The 25,986-nt window shown below is 40.8% G+C and overlaps 4 protein-coding genes across 5 annotated transcripts in view; 3 read left to right on the top strand and 1 right to left on the bottom strand.

Annotated features, from left to right (window-relative positions):
* Nucleotides 1-25,986, top strand: part of LOC120432338 (histone-lysine N-methyltransferase ash1) — a 348,037-nt gene that overhangs the window by 196,563 nt on the left and 125,488 nt on the right. The window lies entirely within an intron of this gene.
* On the bottom strand, nt 9,095-14,675 carry LOC120432374 (E3 ubiquitin-protein ligase TRIM37-like). 2 transcript variants are annotated; one of them, XM_039597566.2, is made up of 4 exons: nt 14,432-14,675; nt 9,694-10,591; nt 9,448-9,639; nt 9,095-9,389 (listed from the first exon to the last, which is right to left on the bottom strand). In XM_039597566.2, exons 2-4 carry the CDS (start codon nt 10,581-10,583, stop codon nt 9,146-9,148), a joined length of 1,326 nt encoding a protein of 441 aa, XP_039453500.1. In that variant the 5' UTR covers nt 10,584-10,591; nt 14,432-14,675; the 3' UTR covers nt 9,095-9,145. The 2 variants fall into 2 exon arrangements, with proteins under 2 accessions (XP_039453500.1, XP_052565206.1); XM_052709246.1 differs by lacking the exon at nt 14,432-14,675 and adding an exon at nt 14,251-14,394.
* Nucleotides 18,106-19,006, top strand: LOC120432375 (probable ribosome biogenesis protein RLP24). Its single transcript, XM_039597569.2, has 2 exons — nt 18,106-18,280; nt 18,357-19,006. The coding sequence occupies exons 1-2, from the start codon at nt 18,200-18,202 to the stop codon at nt 18,873-18,875; spliced, it is 600 nt and encodes a 199-aa protein (XP_039453503.1). The 5' UTR covers nt 18,106-18,199; the 3' UTR covers nt 18,876-19,006.
* Nucleotides 19,162-21,397, top strand: LOC120432373 (neither inactivation nor afterpotential protein G). Its single transcript, XM_039597565.2, has 5 exons — nt 19,162-19,394; nt 19,452-19,654; nt 19,714-19,932; nt 19,997-21,183; nt 21,244-21,397. Exons 1-5 carry the CDS (start codon nt 19,235-19,237, stop codon nt 21,380-21,382), a joined length of 1,908 nt encoding a protein of 635 aa, XP_039453499.1. The 5' UTR covers nt 19,162-19,234; the 3' UTR covers nt 21,383-21,397.

The following is a 25,986-nucleotide window of genomic DNA, read 5'->3' as shown; positions in this document are numbered from 1 at the left end:
AACAAACGACGTCGGCGGCACGGAATCTGCGACGATTCCTGGACGTAAACACTCGGACACACTGGCAACTTCTCCCAAACCGAACCGGTAGAAGCACCAACACAAACTCACCAAAACAAACGATGACGGCGGCACGGAATCTACGGCGATTCCTGGACGTAAACACCCGGACACACTGGCACCTTCCTCCAGACCTATCCGGAAGAAGCACCAACACAAACTCACCAAAATAAACGACGACGGCGGCGCGGAATCGGCGACGATTGTTTGACGCACGAGCGACCAAAACTCCCGGACACGCGACGATTGAATCACGATCCGACAGGCTTCTGCCAACCACTTTTCAAAACTTTGCGTTTGACAGTTGTCAAAGTCCCTGGGTCAAAAGATGGTTGAATAATGTACCTAAATTTGATGAATATTACTCAAGTATACGAGTAGCAAAAATAATGTTGAATATTCATCAAAAATTATGTAATATTACACATTTTTTGTGTAAAACCTGTTTGACAAACAAAAAATTCGTTAATCAACAATTATAGAGGTAAAATTCATCATTCTTTTTTTCAACATTCTATTTTCAACCTTCCATTTTTACATTATTTTTTGCTGTGTAGCCTTATGTGGGGACAAACTTCTCTCGCGTTTTCTCAGCTTGCTGTTTTTGCATATGGGACATTTATGCGAACATGGGCAGTATATTTCCCCTAATTGTGTCTTAAAACAAATCAATTCTTTCCACGTAGAAGCTAGTGTATTATATCATTGTGAACGGTGAATAGACAAACTGGAGCTCCGAGAAGTCGAGCAATGGTCAATGTGCAACATAGTAGCATTAGAGAGTGAGCGTGGATCATTACCGTGCAGCAGCATCCAGCAAAAGGCATAGCGCTGTGTAATGATGAGCAGCAGGCTCGTTACATTAATATTACACACAGCATCTGCCAGATGACCCAATGGGTCTCCCCCTCCCCCTCCTCTCATAATGATCCACCACCAACCATCAGTAAGTCAGACGCTCCCTTTTCAACGGCGCGTTACGTTCGAACTCAAGCAGCAGTTCCAGCACAAATGGTTCGAGGTCATTGCGTGGATCGAATAATGCAGTTAAGAAAAATGTCATCTAATTAATTTGATGAGCTGCCGATGCAGTCGCAGAGCTGCTCGCCATTGATGACGGGCCGAGATATTGTGCAATGCGTGCGAACTATGCTCTGCCAAGAGAGAGACCTGTGCAGGCGCACTTTGTAGAACAACAAGCCAAGACAGAAAATGTTGACCCATTCGAATTGCGATCGGTGGTGCCCTGGTTTCCTATTTACAACTAGCCCATAGCACAGCGCGGGGGCACGTGAATGGAAAAGTTAATAACACTGAGTGGATGCACCCGAGCTAGGACTAATAATTTAAGCCTGCCAACGAGCCAGCATCAGCACAGCAGTGCCACAAATATCGAAGAAGATGTAATATAATAATGACACGCTTCTCACCTGAAAGGTTAAGTAAACTTGGCTGACGATCGGTGGCGACCGCGGCGCGCGCTCGCGTAGACAGCACGTGGTTTATGGACCGTTTGAACCCAGCGCGTAGGTCTTGATCCCAGACCACCGTTTGAGGGGCGTAGTTAATTTGTTAGGCTTGTTTGAGCGCGAACCTTTAAAAGTAAAGTTGGGTTAAACATCGGAGGCTAACAAGACGTAAGCAGTGTGTCGAAGTGCGTAGATTTTGGCAATAAATCTGCCAGAGTTTATGTTATTGAGTTTTAATTACATAACGTTAAGTATAAAGCAAAAAAAGGAATCTGAAGTTGCACAAACGCAATAGAAATTCGACGTGCTATCTTGTCGCACCCGCCATTTCGACGTTCCGAGAAAAACACGTTTTAATGTTTGACCTTGAATAAACAAAAACAAGAGCACGCAATGTAAACAATAACAAACACGTTTTGTTTTGCTGACCATTCTGTTTATTGTCCCGAAGTTTGGTTGAAGTTGGTTGCTGGAGTCCCGAGTTTTAATTACTAATGTTTACGGTAGTCTGACTTCTACGTGCGTCAAACGCGTTCTGACCTGAAATCCCTTTGGTCAGTTGTCGCACTTACATCAATTTTCAGGGAGTTACAAGATAGCACGACATGATTGAAACTTCTTTCATATGAAATGTGACAAAAAGGCACGGAGTTTTTTCGGTTTTTATTGAATATCTTAGGATTGGAATCGAATTTTGGAGATCTGTAAAGGTCAAAAGGTGAGCCATTGTTAGCTGCGCAAAATGGCGTTCTCAACTCAATTTGGCCCAAAATGCACGTGCGACAAGTTAGCACGACGGCGACGAATTGTTACTCAGGCTAGACATTGTCATGAGACAGTGTCATTGGGACCACTCTCGTGGTCAGTGATTCTGCAAGGTCGTGGATGCCACAAGGTTCGGCTTAGGTGGTTGTGATTGGTAGCCTTGAGCACAATATAAGATTTTCGCAAATTTGTCTGTATGTCTAGTGCAGTAAATTGACACTAATGTCTGTTTAATATCTCATTTACTTGCGGAATCTGCAAAATAACGACACAATCTGCACATTTTCGCACCTTGAACCCACATTAGCCCATAATGAGCAACATCGCCCGCCGCACAATCATGTTCGCCGCCAGTTCAGGTCTGCTGTGTAGTGTGTATAGATCCTTTCTCCCCAAACTCAACCGCTGTTCGGACGAACCGTCAGCCATCGGGTGTCTCGCGGGCACTCAAAACAGGCAAATTTGTCAAAGAATGTGGTAATTCCGAGGACGCGTTTGCCTGATGTTATGTAGCCCATTTGCCGCCAAAAACCATCACCAGCTTCAGCGCAATCAAACGACCTGTCCAGTGGCGGCGACGACCAACGGCGTCAGCGCTCTCAGTGTTGCACATTCCATCCATTCCTTCTTCTAGCATAATCTTCAAGTGATTCGTCGTCGCATTCAATCTCGATGATGATTATACAATTTTAGCACACGGCAGTTGAAAGTGCGCAAAAACGCAATTATTCCTCCATTCGCGCGCGCGCTACTATCATCATCGGCGCACCACACAATCAGCGCGTCGTCTCGATGACAACAACCTTCACGAGCGAGACGCGCGCGACGCCACCAAGGTGAATCTTTAGAATGGACTGCAATCGGTCCCGATCGGTTAATATTGAACTTATGTTGCGGGTCGGATGGTCAGTTGATAGCACGCCATAAATGGGACGTAATTTGGGAAATCCTACTTATCAATTAACCCTCTACAGCCCAAATTTTTTTTTCGAAAATTTTTATTTTTCCCGTGTTCAGGAGGTCATTTTGAGCAACTTTTGTTCTACGAAAAACTTTACTTCTCTTGTTTTATGTTTTTCTTGTTTCATTTTTAGTATTTTAATGAGCATGAGCATGAGCATGAGCATGAGAGACCACCCATGGTTGTCCTTCTCCGTTGCTGAACAGGACCGTAATATCCTATCAATACAACTGACCATACGCTTAAACGATCTAATGGTGTTTCCGTTATCAACAGCATGTATGAATGCGTTGAAAAGATAAAACATCAAGATCATTAAAACTAGATCTGAAGCAAATAGGTTACAGTCATTGGCCACCAACGGCGCCCGCCATGTCAGTTTGTAGATCTCGGGGGGATTGGGACGGGAATGTTAGTTAGCACAGGTTGCTACAAAGGGTGGGTTCTATACGATATCCACACCCCCACGTGTGCCGGAAAACTACTTCTACTTGGGATTTTGTTAGTGGGAAAGGGTAATGGCCAGGATTCATCATAAAGGATGATGATGCGACCCAATAATCAATAAATTTTGTTTAATGGTGTGATGTAGGGGAGAGTGGGGAGACTTGATCCCCTTTTTTTGTATCGCACATAACTCTGTCAATTTCTCACAAAACTATACACTTTTTGCATGAATTGAAAGCTTAAACATTCATCTATGTTTGGTTAATAAGGGTATTTCATCAGATGAACTCTTTGAATCATGCCGAGCGTTTTAAAAAAATATTTTAAACCAGCATTTTAAAAATGTTAGGGGTAACTTGATCCTCCTTTCAACATTTTGAAGAAATCTTAAGCAAAATGTTTCTCATTCATCCAAACTTTAAATTTTCTATAAGTTACAGCAATTTCACGTAAAACCTGTACGTTTGTGTTCAAAATATAACAAGTTTAGTATGTAAAATATTTAAAAACTTAAAATATTATTTTTTAGACCAAAATTAAGCCTGTTTACAAAAGCTGGAAATTTTTGTTAACAAAACTTTTGAAAAAAGGTTCAAACTGCAGAAAGTTATGTACAACTATACTAAAGGAAACTATGTATGAAAACCCAGCCCAATTAATTAATCTTGAGGCTGATTCCAGTGACTGTAAAAATGCAGGGATCAAGTCTCCCTAAACGCACTTTTTTAAACAATTGATTGTAAAAATAGTATGACGATAAATTTAACATCAAATGCGTAAGGGTTTTGGAGTTAATAAGTTTATCAAACAATTCATATATAAAAAATATTTTTTTGAATATTTTTTTAGTGTTTTCTATGCATATTAAAAAAAGAAAAAAAGATCTCTTGGAAGTTTTTTGCAGATCGTTTTAGAAAAATGTGTGTAACTCAATCTAAACATTTTTTTAATTTTTTTCTTTGTTTTCTACAATGAGTTTTAGTTAATTTCGCACAACTTTCTAGAACAAAGCTAATTGTTTTACCCACATACTGACGAGATACAGGCTTGGGATCAAGTGTCCCCGGGGATCAAGTCTCCCCACTCTCCCCTATTATGCATTCTCAAGGCAAACAGTCGGAGGATGCGGATGAGATTATTCCCGGTTATTTGGTGTTGAGTTTAGCATAAATGATTCAATCTTAGACAGCCGGCTGTGGAAAGATAAAACCAAAAAAAATGCGAAAACGCGAAACCGCTCGGACCGAAAAACACACACAATCGGGGGGAAACAAAGACGGAAACGGCAACGAAAATCCTGCGTGTTGACCGCGACGCGAACCGTTCAAATTCTCCAAAGCAACTCAATGTTTCATTTTTAGTATTTTAATTTGCATTTATCTTGTTTAGTTAATGTTTGTTTTTGGTAGTATTTGGCCTACTCTACCACCTCCTATCATTACATTTTGCCTATCTAATTTTTTCATGTTTTTACAGTAACTTTTTCAATTTTTTGCATGTTTTTCACATTTTCTGCTATAAAATGGAGCCATTATCATTTAAATTGTAAATAAATGCGTAGAGGCATAGTCTGGGGCACTAGAAAAATTACTGCAAACTTCTTTTTACCTAAAATATAGGAAATGTTAGTAAAAAACACAGCCAAAGTTGTCCCCTTAAAAAAATTACATTTTTAAAAACATTGGCAAAGTCACATAAAACAAGTCAAACTTCCAACCCTAAAATTTTCCAAAATTTTAAAAGTTCTTCTTTCCAATGCTTTTTGAAGATCAAAAATTGGTTGAAAAATGGATTTTTGGCGATTTTTTAAATCGAAGCCCGTCTAGAGGCGGGGTTGGGTTGTAGATGGTTAACAATCAACAACAAACCCTCTCCGTCATTGTCCTCGAACTAAAACTTGGACAACGTGGTTTTGAGATGAGCATAAAACTTAGAGATTGTTTTTTTTAAAAAAAGGTCCTATGAACAATATTTTATTTTATTTTTTTTTGCTTTTTTGGTGTTTATGATTACCCCTGACTCAGTTCTAAAAACACCCAAAAAGCAGGACCGATAGGACCTTTTCAAAACAAAACTCTAGAAATGTTAATATTTCCGTTTTGTAAAAACCAAATTTTCCAAATGTGATATAAGCGACAAATCGTATAAGGTCGATCCTGACTCATTTTAAAGAAAATCGGAGCCAGTTGCACTCGAGAATGACATTTGAGAAGGGCGTACGTTAATTTGATATTGTTCTCGTAATTTAGAGATTGCTGTATTTCGAAGCCATTGATCGTTTCAAAAAGTGGTAAAGGCAAACGTGTAGGAAATTTGACAAGTTTTTGTTATTATACTCTGAAAGAAAAATACCCGCTATTTCTATATTTATTTCAGGTTTTTGTCCCCCCCCTAAATTTTCTCAAAAAAGGAAGGGGGCAAAACAATATGATTGACGTAAACTGAACTTTTAATTGAAAAAAAAAACATGTGAAATCGATAGTTAACTATTGTCCGTTTCACTCGAAGGCATAGCCGCGCGGCATTTCAGAATGTGCCGCAGACACTGTTGCCAGCAATTTTTTGCACTTTTGGTGCAATAAAAAAAATACCCGGCAACAATGCTATGCAACTCGAAGAGAGTGCGGCGCGTCATTTCGAGGCTGGTATGCCGCGTGTCTTTTTCGGGAATACGCGCAATATTCAAAATACGTTGTGTAACGCTTGTTTATGCAAAAAAATATAAACAAATATATTTCCAGTCAGACTTTCAACGTTTCAACGAAAAAATTGTTGGAAATGCATTTTACATCCGTACAGTCGATTTGCAATCATTAGTTTTCAAAAAATCAACATTTGACAAAAAAACTTTTTCAGCGAAAAAAATATGGTACACCCAAAGTTAAAGACCAAATAGATAGTCCTTCCAAAAAGAAACGAGAGGACTATTTGGTTAGCGTATAGACCTCTCGCGCTTGCAACAACAACAAATCGTGTTCATTCGTTCATTGAAACAGTTCATTCCATAAAATGGCTTATTTGGACAAATGACCGCCACTTAGTCACCGAACCATGGTGGCCGATACGGCAAAGGCGCAGTTCAATATGCCGAAGGTCTTGGATTCGAGCCTCGGTATCGAACCTTTTTTTTCAGGAAAATGAACCCACGAGTAAAGTACTTTCGGTAATTTCGGGATTTACCCTCTCCATCGATTCACAATACCATTTTACTCTTGATCCTCTCGTATGTCGGTGCCCAGTTAGTATATCTAAAGTTCACTAAAATTTAAATGAATTTTGAATAAACCCGACCATGCTAAAACTGATTCTAAACGCAGAGGAATACATTTTAAATTGATTTTAGCTAATTGCACAAAATTTCCCATTGAAATTTTGAAGTTTGTTGAAAAAAAAATTGTTTTTGCCCCCTGTTTTTTCGAGTCGATTTTGGAGGGTTGACAAAAACTTTGAAAAATATTTTCAACAGCCTAATCAGTTCTAAACCAAACTATGTTTACGATTTATAGGGGAAATATACCCTTTCTAATCAAACACCTATCTTCGTCATATGGAGAGTTTGATGCTCGATTAAAGCTCCAAAAATACTATTTAGGTTGTAAACTTACCAGCAACAGCACCACCTCAAGTAAGCACACAAATTTATGCCATTTACTGGCCAAATAGATCAAATTTAATGCACTTTTGATCATAATTTCTATTTTGCGAGACCATTTCTCATCATTTTGGTGGCACACACATCCACACGCAAGATCAGAGGTTATCTGCTTAACGATAGTCGCCATCAATATCTTTTCACTTGCGCTAACGATATCAAAGCGCTTAAGATATAAAATTGCTTCCAACTACCGGCAACATGTTCTTTTGACCGTTACTTAGTCACTCACTTGAAAAATAATCCCGAAACATGTAAATAATTAGCAAGCGCCATCAAAAAAACAAACGCTCCAAATCTTTTGACGTTTGACTTTTGACGACCCATTCCAATCGAAGGCTGAAGAAAACCGAGCTAGAAGCGAAGGCAAATAAAGAACAAAGGGTGGCCACCACCACCAGCAGCAGCGCTTGTGGTGTTGCCAGGAAACTTTCTCTATAATACTACTTTTCGTGAGTGTTCGCTCAAAATTTAATCAATTTTGGCAGCACGAAACAGACCCAAACGAGCGTTGGAAGAAAAAAGAACTAAGCTGAAAATAGAAAAATGGGCGTGGCCCAATGCACACGACTGATTAGAATGCGATTTAGAAATATTTTTTAAAAATGCTTGTAAAAGAAATAGCATAACTTTTAATAAAAGTGAAAATAAACAGAAATGTTCACAAAAAGTTGCTCTACTCGTTGGTGTTCTTGGTTTTACTGAATTTCAAGGAACTCTCCAGATTATCCAGCATCATTCAAACAAGACCGCTTATTAGGCTTAAAATGGGTTTATTTCCCCTATAAAATGGAATCGAAAGATCAACGAATGCCAAAATTTGGATATGCTCAATCATTGCAAAACAGTGCTTTTTAAATTCTGTCCCATGTGTGGGCCCTATTACGCTGTGGCCGGATAAGCTGATGGGCTACTTTTACTTTCGGTCACTATTTCGTGGTCACGTCGTCTTCGTCCATAATCTTGCGCCAACCCATCATTTGGCGGAGAATTACACAAACCAATGTCGCCACTTGGGTAATGTTTCTTCCTGCTTGTCTTTTCCTTCGCAAAATTGGAAGCAAGTTAACAAGTTGTTTTTCCATGTACATCTTGATTGAGACTACCCTTAGCTGTACAGATGAGCATAACTTACTTTTCGAATATCTGAATGATTCTGTTCGTTCTATGATATTAAACAATCCAACTATAAAAAGATTGAATTTGGACTAAATCCGATGAGACACCTTATCCACGTCTTGATGTGGAGGAGTGAAACCAGTCCCCAGCGGCTACTACTTGTCGGTTACCTTCACCCGTTGGGCAATCACTTGCGGACCGGTGGCCCCGCAGAGGAAGATGTTACAGCGGCTAGCAAAGAAAGCCGACACTTAAATTGCTGTTTAGTTTCGTTTGGGGCAAAAACCAAGCGACAAGATTTGCGAGTACTGGTTTGTCCCACAATACAACCAAAAAAAAAACGCCAACAACAAAACGAAAGAAAATGGCACAATTATGCAACTCGACCCGACCTCCTCGACTATCTAAATTGCATTTAAGCGCCACAAATGAGAGTGCCTGTTGAAAGCAAGTCCACAAAACTGCGATAAAAAGAGTATTTCTCGAGTTTTTTTTGAAAAGGTCCTATAAACAAAATTTTCACTTTTTGCTTTTTGGGTGTTTTTGAATACCCCTGACTCAAGGCGGTTCTAAAAACACCCATTAAGCAAAAAATAAAAATTTTGTTTATAGGACCTTTTCAAAAAAAACTCTAGATTTATTTTACGCGAGGTGCTCAGACTCTGTCATATTTTATTCGGAGACTCCGCTACAGCCAGCGGCAACAGAAGCAGCAGCAGCGGGGCAAGGTCGGATGTGGTACAGCAGCTCAAGGGAGTCGTCTTCCTTCAGGTAGTTATCGTCCAAGATTGTCCCGAGGGTCACAAAGTCGCGAAAGCCCCAGTCCTTCTGGGTGCCTCCATCGAAGAATTGCTTGATTTTCTTGTGAATGATCTTTTTGGGCTCTGGGTGGATTAGTTGGAAGCGACATTCCATCCTGAAAATTGTTTGAACATTTAAATTTTTCAAATCGAAACCAGAAAGGTTAAACTTACCAGCACGGGTTGCCATCTACCAGCTCAAGGTAAATCCCAAGCTGATCTTCGGAAATTACGCACCAGACCATGATGCGCCAAATGTGACCAAAGTTGTCGGAAAATTCATTGGAATATGCCATCTTGTTGTCGTCAAAGGATGAAAAATTTTCTATCACAAATATGCCAGTCTCATAAATTGTTGGAATTTCGCTGCAATTAAAGTTGCAATGAAGAAGCTGAAACAAAAATCACTCATGAACTTACATTTTCAGGCTTACCGGGACTCGAATTTGTTTAAAGTCCTTAATCGGATTCATTCGAATCTTGTTGCATTCTTTGAAAATCTTCGATTTCTTCGCCAAGAACGCCGACCGGCTGCTGGTCGCGACCTCCGCTTCCATGTGCCGCAGTGACTTTTCAATCTCCTGAATCTCGGCCAGCAGAGCGAACTTGTGGCCCTGAAGTTTCTGCAACTTTTCGCCAACCTGTCGCTCGAGCCCTTCGATGGCACTCTCCGCAATTACACGAATTTCTCGCAACTTTTCCTCCTTCACCTTCTTTACCAGCTCCACGTTACGATCGACCTTCTCGACGAGCGTTGAAATCTTCTTCAGGTAGTGCCTCAGCTTTTCAAATTCCTCCTCCGCAATCTGCACGTTGCTGGTGTAGATCACGTCCAAGCATTTGAACGTATGATCAAGGTGCATTTCCGGTAGGCATTCGTCGCAAACGCACAGCCTGCACGTGCAGCAGAAGAAGTTGATGGCGTGCTGATGCTTCGGGCAAATGTCCTTCTTACTCGATGGCTTTGCGGAGGAGCAGGACGGTTCAAGGACACCGTTGTGGTTACGTTGCTGAAGCTTTTCCACTTCTTCGAACCAGCGCACTTTCACCAGTTTATCCAGCTGGAGGTCTAGCTTACAGTTGGGACATTTCATGTGCTGCTCGGACTCTGGACAGTTCATCAACAGCCACTCGGAGATGCAGTCGTAGCAGTACAGTTTTGAGCACCGAGGGCACAGGTGGGGATCTTGCAGTTTGATTAGGCATATGGTACACTTGAAAATGTCGTCGAAATGCTCCAGAAATTGTAGTCGCGTATCCTGATCGTCCTTTGCTGAGTTTGCCGATTTACTGGACTGTTTTTCGGCCATTTCAATCCCTATAGAAATGCAGTATAAATAATTATTTGTTTGCCATTCCTTTACGAAATCTAAAACACAAACATTATTTTTTATTTAGCTTGAAAATCAATAAAGTGATCAGAAATAATTCTATGGCATGCCTGTGGTCGTTTTATGTTCCCAAGACACAAAAACATACTTAAAACAAATAAAGAAAAACATAACAAACCAAAGAAGTTATGTTCTAATGTGGAGAAAAAATATAATAATTTTAAGATCAAATTTGTCCACACTTAAGCCACCAGCAGTCGCATACGTGTACCACAGACAAACAGACGGGACACTCGAGTGCCGAACCATCGTCCTTCGAAAACGGTTATTTCAAATGCAATTTTGTTTCGGCATCCACTCACCCGGCGCTGATGGCGCTGCTGTCGTGACAGCTCACCCGTCTTTTCTCAGTGTGTGTGATGCGTGTTTTTGTTTTTAAGTTGAGCGTGAGCACGTGCGAGGCAGCAAATGAGAACACAAAAATTTATGGAATTCAGGAAATCTAACGGTGAATCACAATCCAGGCTTTGCAGGAAAAGGTTGGGGCAGCCTTGGCCATAGCCTCTTGCCCCAATATTAACCCGGTAGGCCTGTTCAACTGCCTGCCGATGTCGAGGCTGCTGCTGAGGCGCCCGCTACTGCGGAGGAGTCATCTCATTCGGAGCAACCTGCTTATCCTTCGAGGACTCCTGCTCAGATTGCTGCTGCTGATCGTCCTTTTGGCCTTTTGGCGATGTTGCACCACTCAATCTTTTTTCCACAGTTCAGTTTCTGTGGTTCTGTTTCGATATAAATTTAACGGCAGCATTTTTTGGAACCTTTGCCTTGCTTTTGTTGTTTGGCGCAACTTAACTGCGCCGTGGACACGTTCCCCGCGGATGTTTCCAAACCTGGGGGAGGAGGAATCTTCGACAGAACTTGGAAGCAACGGGGAGGACCAGTGGTTTGATCTCTATCGTTGCGGTTGTAGTGCGTCGTTGCTGGTGCTGCCGCATGATTTGGCTCATGAGGTTCTGCCATTGGAAACGGAACTGATTCACCGTCATCTTCGACGTTGATTTTTATTTTTTGCATCGGGTACTGACGATCAGCATCAACAAAATTATGTCGGTCAGCTGTTGATGTTTACAATCGTTAAGGCTTGATTGTCTCACGCATACACTGACATGACACATGACAGTAATGGATTTGTATTGGTATGTTTGGGCTGCGCTTCGGCATCAGCTCACCAGGCAGCGCTGGCGTCGCCGTGATTTGGTGGGGTTGATTAAGGACGATGGATTTCAAAAATAATTTGTATGGAGAGTCACGTCTGTTTGTCTGTGCGTGTACTTTGTACACAGTTTGTAACGGCACTTGTAAGAAAGGAGAAAACATACGACTTCCCGAAGGTTAATTGGGTCCTAAATTCGAGTTCATACAGCGGATTTTTTTTTTTTTCAAGTTACATAAAGAACGACGACAAATCAATTTTGCAAATGTTGTATCGTAACCTGAAAATGAACTTGTTTGGCAAAATGACTTGTTTGGCAGCTCATTCTATTGGGCAACATGTGGCCACAGTTGATTCATCGAATCACTGTTGATGTTTCATTTTTCGATTTTTTGCAAATAAAAAAAAGTAAACAGAATTTGTTATCTGGCATGCAAAATCGCGCAGTGGTACCAACATTAGAAAAAAAAAGTGTGACTGTCAGCCATGGGACATTTTTTTTGTAATGTTGGTACCACTGCGTGATTTTGACACTTCGGGCGTGCACCATTCGTAACGCCATCTTCGCTTAAAAATCTGGATACGACATGAGACAAATATGCGTAGAACGGCTGTGCTCTTTCTACAAAATGGGCTTTACAAAGATTTGTTTTTATCAAAACAGTCAACCGAAAAGTATATTAAACTTATGTAACAAGTCCTACCCACAGCCATCGGATAATGGCACATCATCAGGGCTAACGACTGTCCCGGCGCACAGTGTCATCGGACCATTAAAAGACAGGGACAGGACTGAGTACAAATTAGTGTTCCCCATCGGCGTTAATGGCACTTTTGTTTGAAACAGACGGGTGCCAAAACACTTCATTGAAGAGGCATCGCAGAAAAAAAAGTAATAGTAAGGTATGCGGAGCGATTGATGGGCTATAAGAGGGTGATGAGTACGATTCAATAAAACAACTCGTCACGCAGATTCACCAGAGGCAATTAATCAAACTTGGTGCTAATTATCGGAACGTCTCGTTCGCTTTTGTAGTGAGCTAAAAATGACACCATTTTAATGCTATTTATAAGGTCAAAATTAGATAAAATCCTTAAAATAAAGGAAAACCCCAGCTCGTTTGGTCAAATTTCCAGTTGCCTTCAGATAATCACGCATAAATATGACCTGTTCTTTGCACAACGCCCGCTAACGAGTTTTGCGAAAATGGCTGACACCTTAGGCAAACAGACTTATCTTTGTTTTTTTTTAATTCTAAATAATTATCAATTACTCTTCACTAGGCCACCTAGTGGTGAACACGTGCACATGAAATGTATGCTGGTGTTCGTGAATACAGTTTCAAGCAACTGTCAAAAGCGTGTGGATGAACAGTGGTGAATTCATAGTTGCTGTGGTGAGTTTCTGTTCATACAAATTTATTTAAAAATTGTTGATTGATGACGTTAGAAAGAGACATGCGTCTATTTGTCTGGGCCGACACGATGCCGCGCTCTTCAAATTCAAATAAACGGCAAGATACGGCAATTCATGAGGAGCACCAAAAACAATTTGTCTCTTGCCGCGTGGCTGCAAGTTGTTTGCCAACAAGCTCATAATTTTTGCTGCCTTCACAATTTAATTTGTTCGCGAAAATCAGCTGAGCTTGTGATTGTTTATAATGGGGGTTCGGCTGTCCAGTAGCGCAGCGGCGAAATTTTTGCAACGAAACGATATTGTTTTACGGTGCCTTTAATGAGCTGATTTCCACGCCCCGCAGTCTGTGAGAGTTGTCCGCTCATTTTGGGAGGGGACGATTGTTCTGAACTCTCGAAACGCCGTCTAACTGCCTCAACTTTTTTTTTCATTTATATTTCTCGTAATTTTTTTTATTTAATGTTTTCGAACATTTTGGAGCAATGTCGCGACCCACGCTTCAAGGCACGTTTTCGGCTGCATCAGGCCGCAAGTTGTGCACATTAAAAACTCAAACCACAGACAAACAGAAGTGAATCTTTTGCCCCATCAATCAAAAAATTAACGGTCAATTTGAATGCTTATCTACAGGCGTTTGACAGCATTAACTTATTCGAGCACGCTATCACACCATCGCGATCTGCGTGTCAACCAGTAGGAGGACTACTAAAATGTTCAATGATTTCCTTCTGTTTGTCTGTGCTGAAACTCTGCTTCTGTTCTGGTGCTACGTGATGGACGGTGTCAGTCAGACATCAACCGGTCAATTTGAATAATTGCAACACCGGGAAAGATTAAGCCAACTTAGAAGAGATTCTCACGCGATTCGTCCACACAAAAGCCATAAATATTAGTGTACTGTTAATGAGAGAAACTCTCTGTTCTGTCTGCTTTGCCATGATCAAGTTTGTACATTCACTTCCGGGAGTTTCCCGTTCGTTCATCGTTTTCGTCATTGTGTCGGTGTATTTTCTCACCAATCGCGATTTTACCCACAAAAAAAATCAAGACTAGACCGAACGTTGCTGACCGCGCCTTCACAACCAACAGCTTTCTCTTGATCAAATCTTCCTTCACGGTCAAGTTCAAGTTCAGGATTCGTGCCAAACACACATTGCAGCTTGAAAATGCAAATATTTTCTACGGATAACTTTATACCTTACAACATATCCGTGTAGCTATCGGTCAAACACTTTTAGGGCAACACGTTATCAATCCACACGAACTAATCACTGCAAGCACTTATGTAAGAAATCAAGATCAACGATCCCATCGAAGGATCACCCAGTGACTAAGCGCACTCAAAGACTAGCTCTCTCTTTGTGATGGGATTCCGCCACGCATCGACTACGCACGTCTATTTAAAACTGTAGGTGTTTATCGAAAACAGATTAGTTCAAGCGAATAGCGTGAGTGAATTTCACTAGCAGTGAAAGTGTGCACTAAGATAAGTGCGAACGGCTTTCTGCAAGTAGTAGACGAAATACGTATCTGTCAAGATATTAAAAATATATAGCGGAATTAAAAGGAACAACTCGTCTCTTTGTATTCATGGCTTTCTGTGGCTGCATGTAAATTGGTTGCGCAGACGCTCTGTAGCCGCAGCTGGAAAACAAAGGGTTTTCACGATCATGGCAAATCATCGTGGCAGAACATGCGATCATATTGGTGTGCACGGTGCATCACGACACGTGACGCACGGCACTAAAAGTGTCCGGATAATCGAAACAGAACTGTAATGATAATTGCATGATTTTCAGTTCACAGAAAACGCAACCATGTTGATTCACAGTTTCTACAATGCATTGTTCACGAGTTTTATATTAGGAAACAAAAGCAAAATTTGAGATAAGCATAAAAATAACAATAATTTGAATCAATGCAGGAAATTATATTCATTTCGCATTTCATTTACCATTTAAAGTTTCTTGAAAATATGAATGACCCTAGATTTGACCCCTGATTTTGTGGAACGTTTTTGTTGAGGGGTGACATAAACTTTGAAAAATGTTTGCAAAGGCCTTATCCCAAAAAGTTGAATTTCTGCGGTCAGTACCGTAAACTGGGGTGACTTTGATAGCCCGGGGTGACTTTGATAGGTTTTTCAAATGCCCGTCAAATTAATATCTAAACATTTTTGAGAATTTTGAGTATGTAAGCATTAAGGGATAGCTTATTGTCGAACATATATTCAAAAACGTGACTGTTACATTGGATGTATCAAAATTAGTGGCCAAATCAAATTTCTATCAATGTCACCCCGGGCTATCAAAGTCACCCCAGTTTACGGTACACTGAAAGCCCGACCATGGTAATTTTAAGAACATTTGCTAAAAATGCTGCTTATTAAATTAACTGTGGCTTTTTGGTAAAAGTAAACGCAAATATGGTAAAATGTACCATACTTCCACAAAATTGCATGGTAGCAATTACAAAATCATTATCATTCTCTCGGTATTGGAGGGTTAAAATTACCATTCCGCTCTCGACATAGTAAAACTGACTGCGTTAATCAGTCAATCCAAGCACGGATTGTTTTTAGCAAAAATACGTCGGTGCGTGTTCTCAATTTAACCCTACAATATGGTAGCAACTACCATGGTTGGGTTTTCAGTGTAACAGTATCTCTAAACATGTTGATGCACGGTAAAAAAAATGCCGATGGATAGTTAAGACTTATTTTATAGAATTCCAAATCTTCACATTTTTTTAATATTTTTGCAATAATCTAATCTAATTTAATACAAACGCAGCCAGTCCGATGAAAGCACATTTCTTGTCATTATTAATAATTATAATATTTATAATCATTTTAATTGTAGTACATCCGAGAAAACCCGAAAATGCATTGCAAAAATTAAAGCGGCCAGCCCTGATCATTTAATAAAATCCCTCCACTAATTAATATTAACCACTCACCCAAGCACATAAATAGCGGCACAAAAGAAATGGAAATGATCATCCAAAAACGAGACTATGCGTCCCCGTGGTCAGCGCACTAATCTTAAAATGTAAAATTTGCAATAAGTATTTTTATTCTTTAAAGGTGCGACGTTTGAAATGGTGCCATTTTGCCGACACCTTAAATTAAAAAAAGGCATTTTTGGAGTCATATTTTAGGTTAGAAACTCAAACTTAAACAATTTAAAGATTGGAAAATTTGACCAAAACTTTGGGCAATAGAGTACGAACTGGTCTGAAAATTTAAAAAAAATCCTAGATTTTCGAATATTAAATTTTTGATTTACTATTTTATAATTTTAATAGTTTCCAAATTACAATTTCTTCTTATTTTTAATTTGAGCATTGTTGAATATTTGAAATTTTGATTTTCTAAACTTTTGAAAATTTTAAAATTTAGAGTTTTTGATTATTTTTGTGAGTTTTTGATTTTAAAATTTTAAAATGTTTTTTTTTTCGGATAATCGAGTCACAAAAAAAAATCGTCGTCTTGTTTTTGTTTTGTCGAGCTTAAAGGCTAGTATGCAGATCGGAAGGAAAGGGGTCAAGAAACAGCTTTACGAACAGCAGAACAAAGAAGAGGGAGCGATTTCTTGGGGCCTTTCTTCACCCTCTCTGACTTGATTGCGCTGCCGCTGCTGCCTATTTGATTTTTTTCTTAGCCGGTTCCTTCCGAAGTGTGTATACCGCTTTGGGTTAGAAATTCAAACTTTAACAATTTAAAGATTGAAATTTGACAAAAACTTTGGGCAATAGAATACGAACTGGTTTTAAAATTTTCAAATTCCTAGATTTTAGAATTTTAATTTTTTTATTTACTACTTTTATAATTTTAATAGTTTCTAAATTTTAATTTCTTCGAATTTTTAATTTTAGCATTGTTGAATATTTGAATTTTCAATTGTCTGAACTTTTTAAATTTTTTAAATTGAGATTTTTGTTTTTTTATGAATTTTTGATTTTAAAATTTTAGACCATGCTTTTATTTTTTTCAATTTTAAATTACAAATTTCTGTGTTTGTTTTTTTTTTTAGTTTGTGAATCATATTTTTTTTATTTTTGAATTTTTCTGTCAGAGAATTGAGTACAGTCCAGACTCGATTATCCTAAGGCGTTGGTAAAATTTCACTTTGGATAATCGAATAAAAAAAATTGTTTTCGTTGTCTTATTTTTAATTGGGTACTAAAGCCCAATTTTTATGTACAACGGTAAAAAACACGATAAAAACCCATTTCTGATCACTTTTTTTTTCATTTTAATGCAAAAAAAATAATGACATGACAACATTTTTTCGATGGATCAACTCTGGTCCCCTTGGAACGAGCTGTCAAGTAGGAACTTTTCTGTCAAGAAGGACCGTGAGGTTAATTTTTCAAAATTGATTTAAAAATCCATTTTAAATTCTTTTTTCGTACAAAGGGTCATTGTACTCAGAAAAATAAGCTTTATAATTGTGAACAATAATATCACCAACTTAAGCTTAATTTTAGGACCCAATTTAGGGACCCAATCAAGGACCCAATTGTTCATCTGGACGCTCTTTGCTGAAAAACAATGAAAATTTGATTTGTTTCAGAGAAAAAAACCAAATAAGTATCGGAGGTCGCGATGACTATTACGATGCATTGCACACTACCACAGTATTGCAGAAAAAAGCAATAGCTGCTCAAATGCCGGTGATCCATTTTTGTTTTGCTCGTAGTACAGTTTCGTGGTTGAGTTCAGTTTTGCCCCATTTGCCCCACCGATTTGTTTCTTTTTGTTATACCACTCGAACTCGACAGTTTATACCACTTACCTCTGCAGAGCCGCCGGTATAAAACCAAATCGAGCAGGGCAGGTAGCAACCTGGCAGCACTGCCTGCGTTGACAGTTCCTTTATTTATTTACAGAGCACGCGTGCTAGTTGGTGTCCCCCCAGAAGGCACCGATTTTCCACATTTTCCAGCTAAAAACGGCTCAAAATGCGGATTGAAACGTGCTACTTTTGCTCCAGCAAGATTTTCCCCGGCCACGGGATGGTTTTCGTCCGAAATGACTGCAAGGTGAGTTTGGTTACGGGGGGAGTTTGGGAGATTGTTGTTCCTAACCTCTTCTTTGTTGTTTTTTTTTTCGTCTCAGGTGTTTCGGTTCTGCCGTTCCAAGTGCCGTCGGGCGTTCAACAAGAAGAAGAACCCGAGGAAGATCCGCTGGACCAAGGCGTACCGGAAGACGAACGGAAAGGAGCTCACGATCGATCCGGCGTTCGAGTTCGAGAAGCGCCGCAACGTCCCAGTCAAGTACAACCGGGAGTTGTGGTCGAAGACGATCGACGCGATCAAGAAGATTACGGAGATTCGGGAGCGTCGCGAGCGCCACTTTGTGATGGAGCGGCTGCGGAAGGCGCGCGACCACGAGATCCACAACGACATCGTGGACGTGCAGAAGAACATTTCGCTGATCCGGTCGCCGGCCATCGGTCTGCGGGAACGACGCGCCAAGGAGGAGGCCCAACAGTCGGCGCTGCTGATGGACGTGGAGGGCGAGGAGGAGGAGGACGAGGAACAGATCGAGTACGTGGATGCGCGCCAGCTCGAGAAGCAGCTGGAGGAATCCGGCGGGCTGCTCGAGGACGACGATGCCGAGATGATGAAGGCTTGAGCGTCTTGGGCGGCGGTTTAATGTTAAGGGTCGAACACGGTAAGCAAACACTCTCACTTTTATTTTGTTCTTGTGGGCTGATGCCGTCTACAAATGTTGCATATAAAAATAGAAGCATATTACGACAATGGTTGGAATGCTGGGCCAATTGTTTACCATAAGAAAGAAAGCCATTTGTTGTTATGTCTTTCACACGTAGTGTGAATCGACTATAGAACGAAAATCGATTGTTTTAACTTTAGCGTCAGACTAAGTTCCTAATGGGATTAGAACTGCTATAGCTACCAGGTCGTTCAGTTCTATTCGCGAAGCCGTGACGAACAGTTCGTTTCAGGAGAACTATTCCAATCAGTATCAAAATGGGACTGTTCAAAACTTGTGCGTTAACAACAGCAACTTTGCTGGCAATGTCTGTGCTAAGTTTATCCGTTTGTTGGATTTGGCTCGGCCACGAGTTCATTCCAAACCGGGTGGAACGAGCGGAATCGATCCGGAATGCGAGTTATGACTTTATCATAGGTAAGACCAAGTTTCTGTAAGTATAAGTAATTATAAAATGAATACACAACCTTTCAGTGGGCGCCGGGACCGCCGGTAGCGTCCTAGCGAACCGCCTCTCGGCCAACGCCAACGTGTCCGTGCTGCTCATCGAAGCCGGAGACGTGTTCGGGGCCGCTTCCGTCGTGCCGCTGCTCGCCACAACGCTCCAGCAAACCAGCTACGATTGGGCCTTTCGGACAACCCCGCAAAAATACTCCTCACGAGGACTCATCAATAACGTGAGTTGTTTTCTTGCGACTTTCGTCGCGGCACGTGACTGTCTCGCTTGTTTTTGCAGCAACAATTTCTTCCGCGTGGCCGTGGTTTGGGCGGCTCCGGCCAGATTAACTACATGCTGCACTTTACCGGAACGGGCGAGGACTTTGAGCGGTGGGAACGGCTGGGCGCGGACGGTTGGGGCTATGAAGCGATGAAGCCATATCTGGACGGTATTGAGCGTGAGCGGAACGAGGGTGAAGCGTGTCCTACCGAGCTGAGGGATGATGAAATTTTTGAGGTGCGTTGGTGAGACTTTACAATGGATCAACCAAATTTGAAATTTTATCTTTTTCATTCAACAGCAAAACCAATACCCGTCCATGCTGCCAACTGGTTCAAAGTCTCAACTGTTCAACTTTTGTCCATCATCTGCGCCGTCATCTCCTCCTCAAAAACACTCCCCAAAGCTATTTGTCACAACCACGGAAAACGTTCTTTCGAAAGCATTCACCGACGCCGGTGCCGAGTTGGGCTTGGCTGGCCACAACTTCAACCCCGCTCGTTACACCATCCGCAACGGAATCCGCTGGAGCAGCTATCACGAGTATCTTCGGCCAGCGTTTGGTCGCGCCAATCTTCACATTCTAACCAACTCCGTCGTGCAACGGGTTATTTTCGACGAGGCGAAACGTGCCGTTGGAGTGGCCGTAGCAGATTCGGTTGATGGCACCTCAATCGTAATTAACGCACTCAGAGAGGTCATCCTGAGTGCCGGTGCGTTTCAGACTCCACAACTGCTTAAAGTGTCTGGCGTTGGCCCAGCTGCCGAGCTCAAACGGCACAATGTTCCGTTAGTTCACGACGCACCCCAGGTCGGACAGAACCTTTTCGATCACCTAAACCTCCCCCTTTACGTTTCAATCAATACGACCGCCAGTGTCACCCTCAACAAGATCGCCAACCTGCACAGCATTTATAACTACCTCAAGCACGGAACGGGCGTCTTCTCCAGCACGGCCGTCGCCGGCATCGGAAGCCCACGAAACGCAAATTTCGGCGTCATCCTGTTCGGCATGGGCACCGTCGACGAGCAGGCCCTCCGCCACGTCTCCAACATGAAGCAGGACTCCTTCCAAAACTTCTTTCCCCTCCACCGCAACACCACCCAAGAAGGATTCCTCTTCCTCAGCACCTGCCACCAGCCGAAAAGTCGCGGAGCGATCTACCTACGCGATCGCAACGCCCACTCCAAACCGTTCATCAACCCCAACTACCTCAAGCATCCAGCCGACATCGACTGCATGACCGAAGCCATCCGACTGGCGGCGAAAACCGCCGCCACCGAACCGTTCCGCAGGATGAACGCCACCATCCATTGGCCGCGGGTGCGCAGCTGCGCTAACTTTGGTCCCTTCGAGGAGGACTTCCGGACGAATCGACCCAGCGATCGGTACCTGGAGTGCATCCTGCGTGTTTCGGCACTGACCGGGCACCATCCGGGGGGGACGGCCGCCATGGGAAGGGGGGGAGTCGTGGACAGTCAGTTGAGGTAAGTGTAACTCGGCAAGAATGAGAAGATTAAAATGTTGAATTTGAACCACTTTTGCAGGGTCAACGGTGTACGAGGATTACGAGTCGTGGACGCCAGCGTGTTTCCTGCGCCGGTTTCCGGAACACCAAATTCCGTTATTATTGCCGTTGCCGAGAAGGCGAGCGACATAATCGTGAGAGATAATAGCGGCGGTTGAAATGGCCGGACAATGTGTGATTTTTTGTATTTATTCGATGTGTCCTTTTTTAAATAAATTAAATTGATTGTAAAAAAAAAAATCTTATTTTTTTTTAATTTGCATCAACCCCGTCACGCTTTTAGCCAAAATTTTACACTGCAGTTTTACGCATAATTGTCCCTTGTTATTTTTTAATTAGAATTCAAGAAAACTGATTTTCAGTATTATCACTCCTTCGGTGCCGATTAAAGCGCGCAAAAAATCGTTAACTAGCACAATTCATAAGCAGTCAAATTTAAAAAAATTTAAAAAAAAACAAAGATTCTGATTTTAAGAAAACAAAATCTAAATTTTCAAAAATGAAAAAAAAACTAGAAAAAAAATTGCATTGGCTTAAATTTTAAAATCTAAGCTAAAAAGACTAGAAATATGAACATGGCCTATCCAAATTTTAAAAATAATGAATTCTTAAAAAAACTTACGGCCGTCATCCACAATCAACTTAGAAATTTTGCTGGGCTGATATACGTTGCTATGCAGTTGTTTGTTTACCTTTGATATTGAAACGTCAACTTACCGTAGATTTTGAAATTTTTCAAACCATACGTCAGTTTCTAATTTGATTACTTTTCCATTGTAGAAGCTCGGCTTCATTTCCATTGATTCAAATTCCTAAGCTAAGTGAAATTTTCTAAGCTAAGTGATTGTAGATAGGCCATCAATCGAAACTCGATGTCAACGGTAACTCGTAATTTGTCGATACAGCCCAGATTCGATTATTCTTAGGCCTCGGAAAAATTTCGCTTCGGATAATCGAATCACGGTTATTCTTCTTTGTCTTATTTTTTATTTTTGATAGTTTAGCTTAAGTATGACCCCTAAACTACTCTCAAGTCATTTATATTTTTTAAATCAATGATGGCGGTAATGAAATATTGAAAAAATGCATTCAGTTATTTTTAAGGCAATCAACCATGGGACCATCCATAAACCACGTGGATTTTTTTTAAATCTCAGACCCCCTCCTGGACAATTTCCATACAAAATAAATCTTTTTTGTATGGAGCGTGGACAATCACTGATAGGTCCAGAGGGGGGCACAACAAAAGATAATTGTAAATACCAAGGTTTTTAATCGATAAAATTATCGTCGATAATATTATCGTCTGACGATAACGATAATGGTTTTCGTTATCGTTATTTCGATAATTCTATCGGCGATATTCTTGCAGGCCAAGGATTGATACTTAAGACCATGCAATGGCACTGATCTTGTTGCGTGCTCTTTGGTTGACATTCCAGGTGCTGGAAGGAGCGCAACTAACTACATCCGTAGTTCTGTTAGGTCATCCGAATTATCTTGATCAGAACAGTATAGCTCTGGTTCCTTGCGAGTGTCCTATTTTCTTACCTCCACGTTGGCTTGGTTTTCATGATGACCTAGCTGGTGGCCTGTGGAAACGGATCGTAATTCTTTGACCACCGCGGGTCAGAGTCGAGACGGCTGAAAGAAAGGGGCGCGACAATGTGGGAAAGGGAAGTAATTTGTGATTGTAGATGGTATTGTTTTGATTCGCAGTATGTTGAGTCAACTGCTGTGGATGTACCTGAAACATCGCACAACGGGGTTTCTCTTCTCATCTTTCTCAGCTACCACCTATCTCCCTTTTTTGTTTTTATTTTGCTCTACTGATGCTCAATTCTTCACTGATTCTTCTATTTAATATCCATCATATGATTTTGATTTTACTAACTATTGATTCTCTTATCTCTCAAAGCTTTTCCACTCTTTTTTACCAATTGATACTGCTGTAACAAACTTTGTTTTTTCCTTAAAAATATACTTTTCCTTAATGTACTAGTAATATCAAGTCTATTTATCATTTGCCTAATCTTTTTTGATTTTATTGCGAATTTATTTATTTGAATAATTCTTTATCTGTCCTATAAATTATCATTACTATAATCTAAGCTTGCTTTGTATCTCTATTTATGAACTATTGTCTAATTTTACATCTAATACATCTAGCTTCTCATTTTTGTTCTTTAAAATACGCTCATCATTCTTTTAAGATATTGATACTTGATTTTTATAAAATAAATTCTCTTTTACTGTCTATTGTTTTTAATCTTCACCCTTTTTTTCAAACAAGTGAGGTTTGAGCCCTTACTCAATTTATGGAATGGTTAAAGGATTAACACAAATATTACTATTGTACTTTTGGTAAACTTTTATAACATGCTTAGGATCAAAAATTGTAACAAAACACCGCGACAAAAGAAATAGCAACATATAAACACGACTCAACACTAGGAAAGATTTCAGGAGAAAACAATACACAGTAAAAAACAACTAATTTTTGAATTCAAACTAAAAATAAAACAGTTTTTGCTTTAATGAAAGTTGATAGGCACACTATAGATGGTTAGGCGCTTATACTTACATCAAACCCTACGTAATGTACCACCCCCGACCGAGTTAAAATGCGTAACCGGAAAAGAAGGTGTGCATGCCTGGCACGAACACTCAAAGCGTGTTCTAGCGTGTTGCTCGTACTGACTCAGAGCAAGGGTGAGATGTAGGTGTAAGGGCAGTGCGTGTTCGTCGGGAACCTAGTGCATAAGATCGGTCAAGGCCCATTCTTACACTGAAAATTGCGAATTGCGAATAATTGTTCACAAAATAACGTTTTTTTTCGAAAATACTAAATTTTTTATAATTTACAATATTGTTATCAAACGAAGCGAAATTTTCTTTGCATATTTTACTTTATCAGAGTTTTTTTTTTTTTTTTTTTTTGTAAATACTAGAAATTCGAAATATTTCAAAATATCGTATTTTTTCGAAAATACTGAAATTTGGAACGATTGAAATTTCCGTATGCTTTTTAAATTTATTAGTTTTTTTAAATACTAAAATTTTCACAAATTACCGTATTTTTTGAAAATACTCAATTTTTTTAAATATGCGATATGGGTAACAAACTAAGCGAAATTTAGTATGTTTTTTCACTTTATTTTTTTTTTGGAAGTACTAAAATTTTTACAAAATACCGTATTTTTCGAAAACACTCTCAAATTTACAAAATTTGCAATATGGGTAAAATTAAAATTAAATTTAGTTTGCTTTTCAATTTATCAGAGTTTTTTTTTTTTGAAAATATTTTTTTTTTAATTATGCTATACTGCCCCTGATCGCATAAATGTCCCATATGCATTTTCATCGATTTCGAGTTATTGATGCAGTTTGGTTCAAAATTATGTGTTCTTTCGAAAGAGCCTATAACATCCAGTACTTTGTTCAAGAAATCAGGAGGAAATCAAGTTTTTTCGCGAAAACTTAACACGTAGCCTTATGTATGGGACAAACTTCAAATGCGTTTTTCTCAGCTTGCTGTTTTTGCATATGGGACATTTATGCGAACATGGGCAGTATATGGGTATTAAACAAAGCGAATTTTAGTATTTTCGAAAAAATACGGTTGTTCGGATTTTGGTCGGAAACGGAATTAAACGCGTGGCGAACTCTAAACGTTGTTTTCCTTTATTCGTTATGGTGGTAAACTGACAGTTTGTTGTGGTTGTTTTGCACGCTCAACACGGTGGTGTGGTTCCACCCAAACATCCTCCCCACCTTGAGGCAGTAGCCTCAATTCGTTGACAGTGTTCCGGAACTTTGAGTTCCACCCTGAGGTTCGACGTTGACATCCAGCTGCACGAAGAGGGACGTTAGTTGAGTTTGCAGCATTGATTCTTCTTCGAGCTTGCCAGCCACGAGCCAGCCGAGCGACGACTTCTGTGCAACAGGCAAGCCATCCCCGTCTACGATCTGTCCAGCTTGAAGCATCGGCAAGAATAATTCGACACCAAGGATGACGTCCACTTGTCCTGCTTGGTTGAAACCGGGATCGGCCAGCGGAAGTCCTTCTAGTAGTTTCGTCTGCTTGAAGTTAACGCTTCGGCACGGTGTAGGGGGTGCCAGCACTTCGAGCACGTGCGCTTGCGTCTTCAGAATTACATCGTTGTTGAAACGGGACGCGATCTCCAACTGCGTCGTTCCTCGCGTAGTTCCAGCTTGCGTTCCAGCCACTCCGGTGACCGGGAATCGAGTGTTGCTCCGGTTGATCCCGAGGCGCGCCAAACAGGCTTCGCTGATCAGCGATGCACCGGAGCACGAGTCGATCATTGCTCTGGCCGTGTGGAATTTGCCATGCTTACCTCGAAGCTTGATGAGGGCAGTAGGAAGAACCGTGGTCTTGGCGGGTGGACCACCAGTGGCATCAGACTTCAAACTCGAATCCTCCGGTGGTTGAGTCTCCGTGACCGGTTGCTGGACCGGAATCGTCGACTGCCGTTGAATTTGAAGTGCTGCGGTAGCTACCGGGCTGTCGTCGTGTTGACAGAGAAGTGTGTGATGACGCTGTCTGCATCCATCAATTTTGCAGAATTGCTTCGAGGAACATGATCTCACCGTGTGCGATGGCTTCAAGCAGTTTAAGCACAGTTTGGATTTCTGCACTAACTCCAGTCGGTCGGCGACGCTGATCGCCTTGAATTCGCAGCACTGGAAAAGATTGTGTGCTTTGTAACACTTGAGGCAGTGTTGTGGGGTCACGACGTAG

The sequence above is a fragment of the Culex pipiens genome, chromosome 3, assembly GCF_016801865.2.
Source record: "Culex pipiens pallens isolate TS chromosome 3, TS_CPP_V2, whole genome shotgun sequence".
Lineage (NCBI taxonomy): Eukaryota > Metazoa > Arthropoda > Insecta > Diptera > Culicidae > Culex > Culex pipiens.
This window is presented reverse-complemented; position numbering and strand designations above follow the sequence as displayed.

Coding starts and splice junctions, on each gene's coding strand:
- LOC120432374 (XM_039597566.2), bottom strand. CDS start 10,583: ATGGCCGAAAAACAGTCCAGTAAATCGGCAAACTCAGCAAAGGACGAT. Junction 9,640..9,693: donor GTCCCGGTAAGCCTGAAAAT/GTAAGTTCATGA, acceptor CTTTAATTGCAG/CGAAATTCCAACAATTTATG. Junction 9,390..9,447: donor GTAGATGGCAACCCGTGCTG/GTAAGTTTAACC, acceptor AACAATTTTCAG/GATGGAATGTCGCTTCCAAC.
- LOC120432373 (XM_039597565.2), top strand. CDS start 19,235: ATGGGACTGTTCAAAACTTGTGCGTTAACAACAGCAACTTTGCTGGCA. Junction 19,655..19,713: donor CACGAGGACTCATCAATAAC/GTGAGTTGTTTT, acceptor TTGTTTTTGCAG/CAACAATTTCTTCCGCGTGG. Junction 19,933..19,996: donor GGGATGATGAAATTTTTGAG/GTGCGTTGGTGA, acceptor TTCATTCAACAG/CAAAACCAATACCCGTCCAT.
- LOC120432375 (XM_039597569.2), top strand. CDS start 18,200: ATGCGGATTGAAACGTGCTACTTTTGCTCCAGCAAGATTTTCCCCGGC. Junction 18,281..18,356: donor TCGTCCGAAATGACTGCAAG/GTGAGTTTGGTT, acceptor TTTTCGTCTCAG/GTGTTTCGGTTCTGCCGTTC.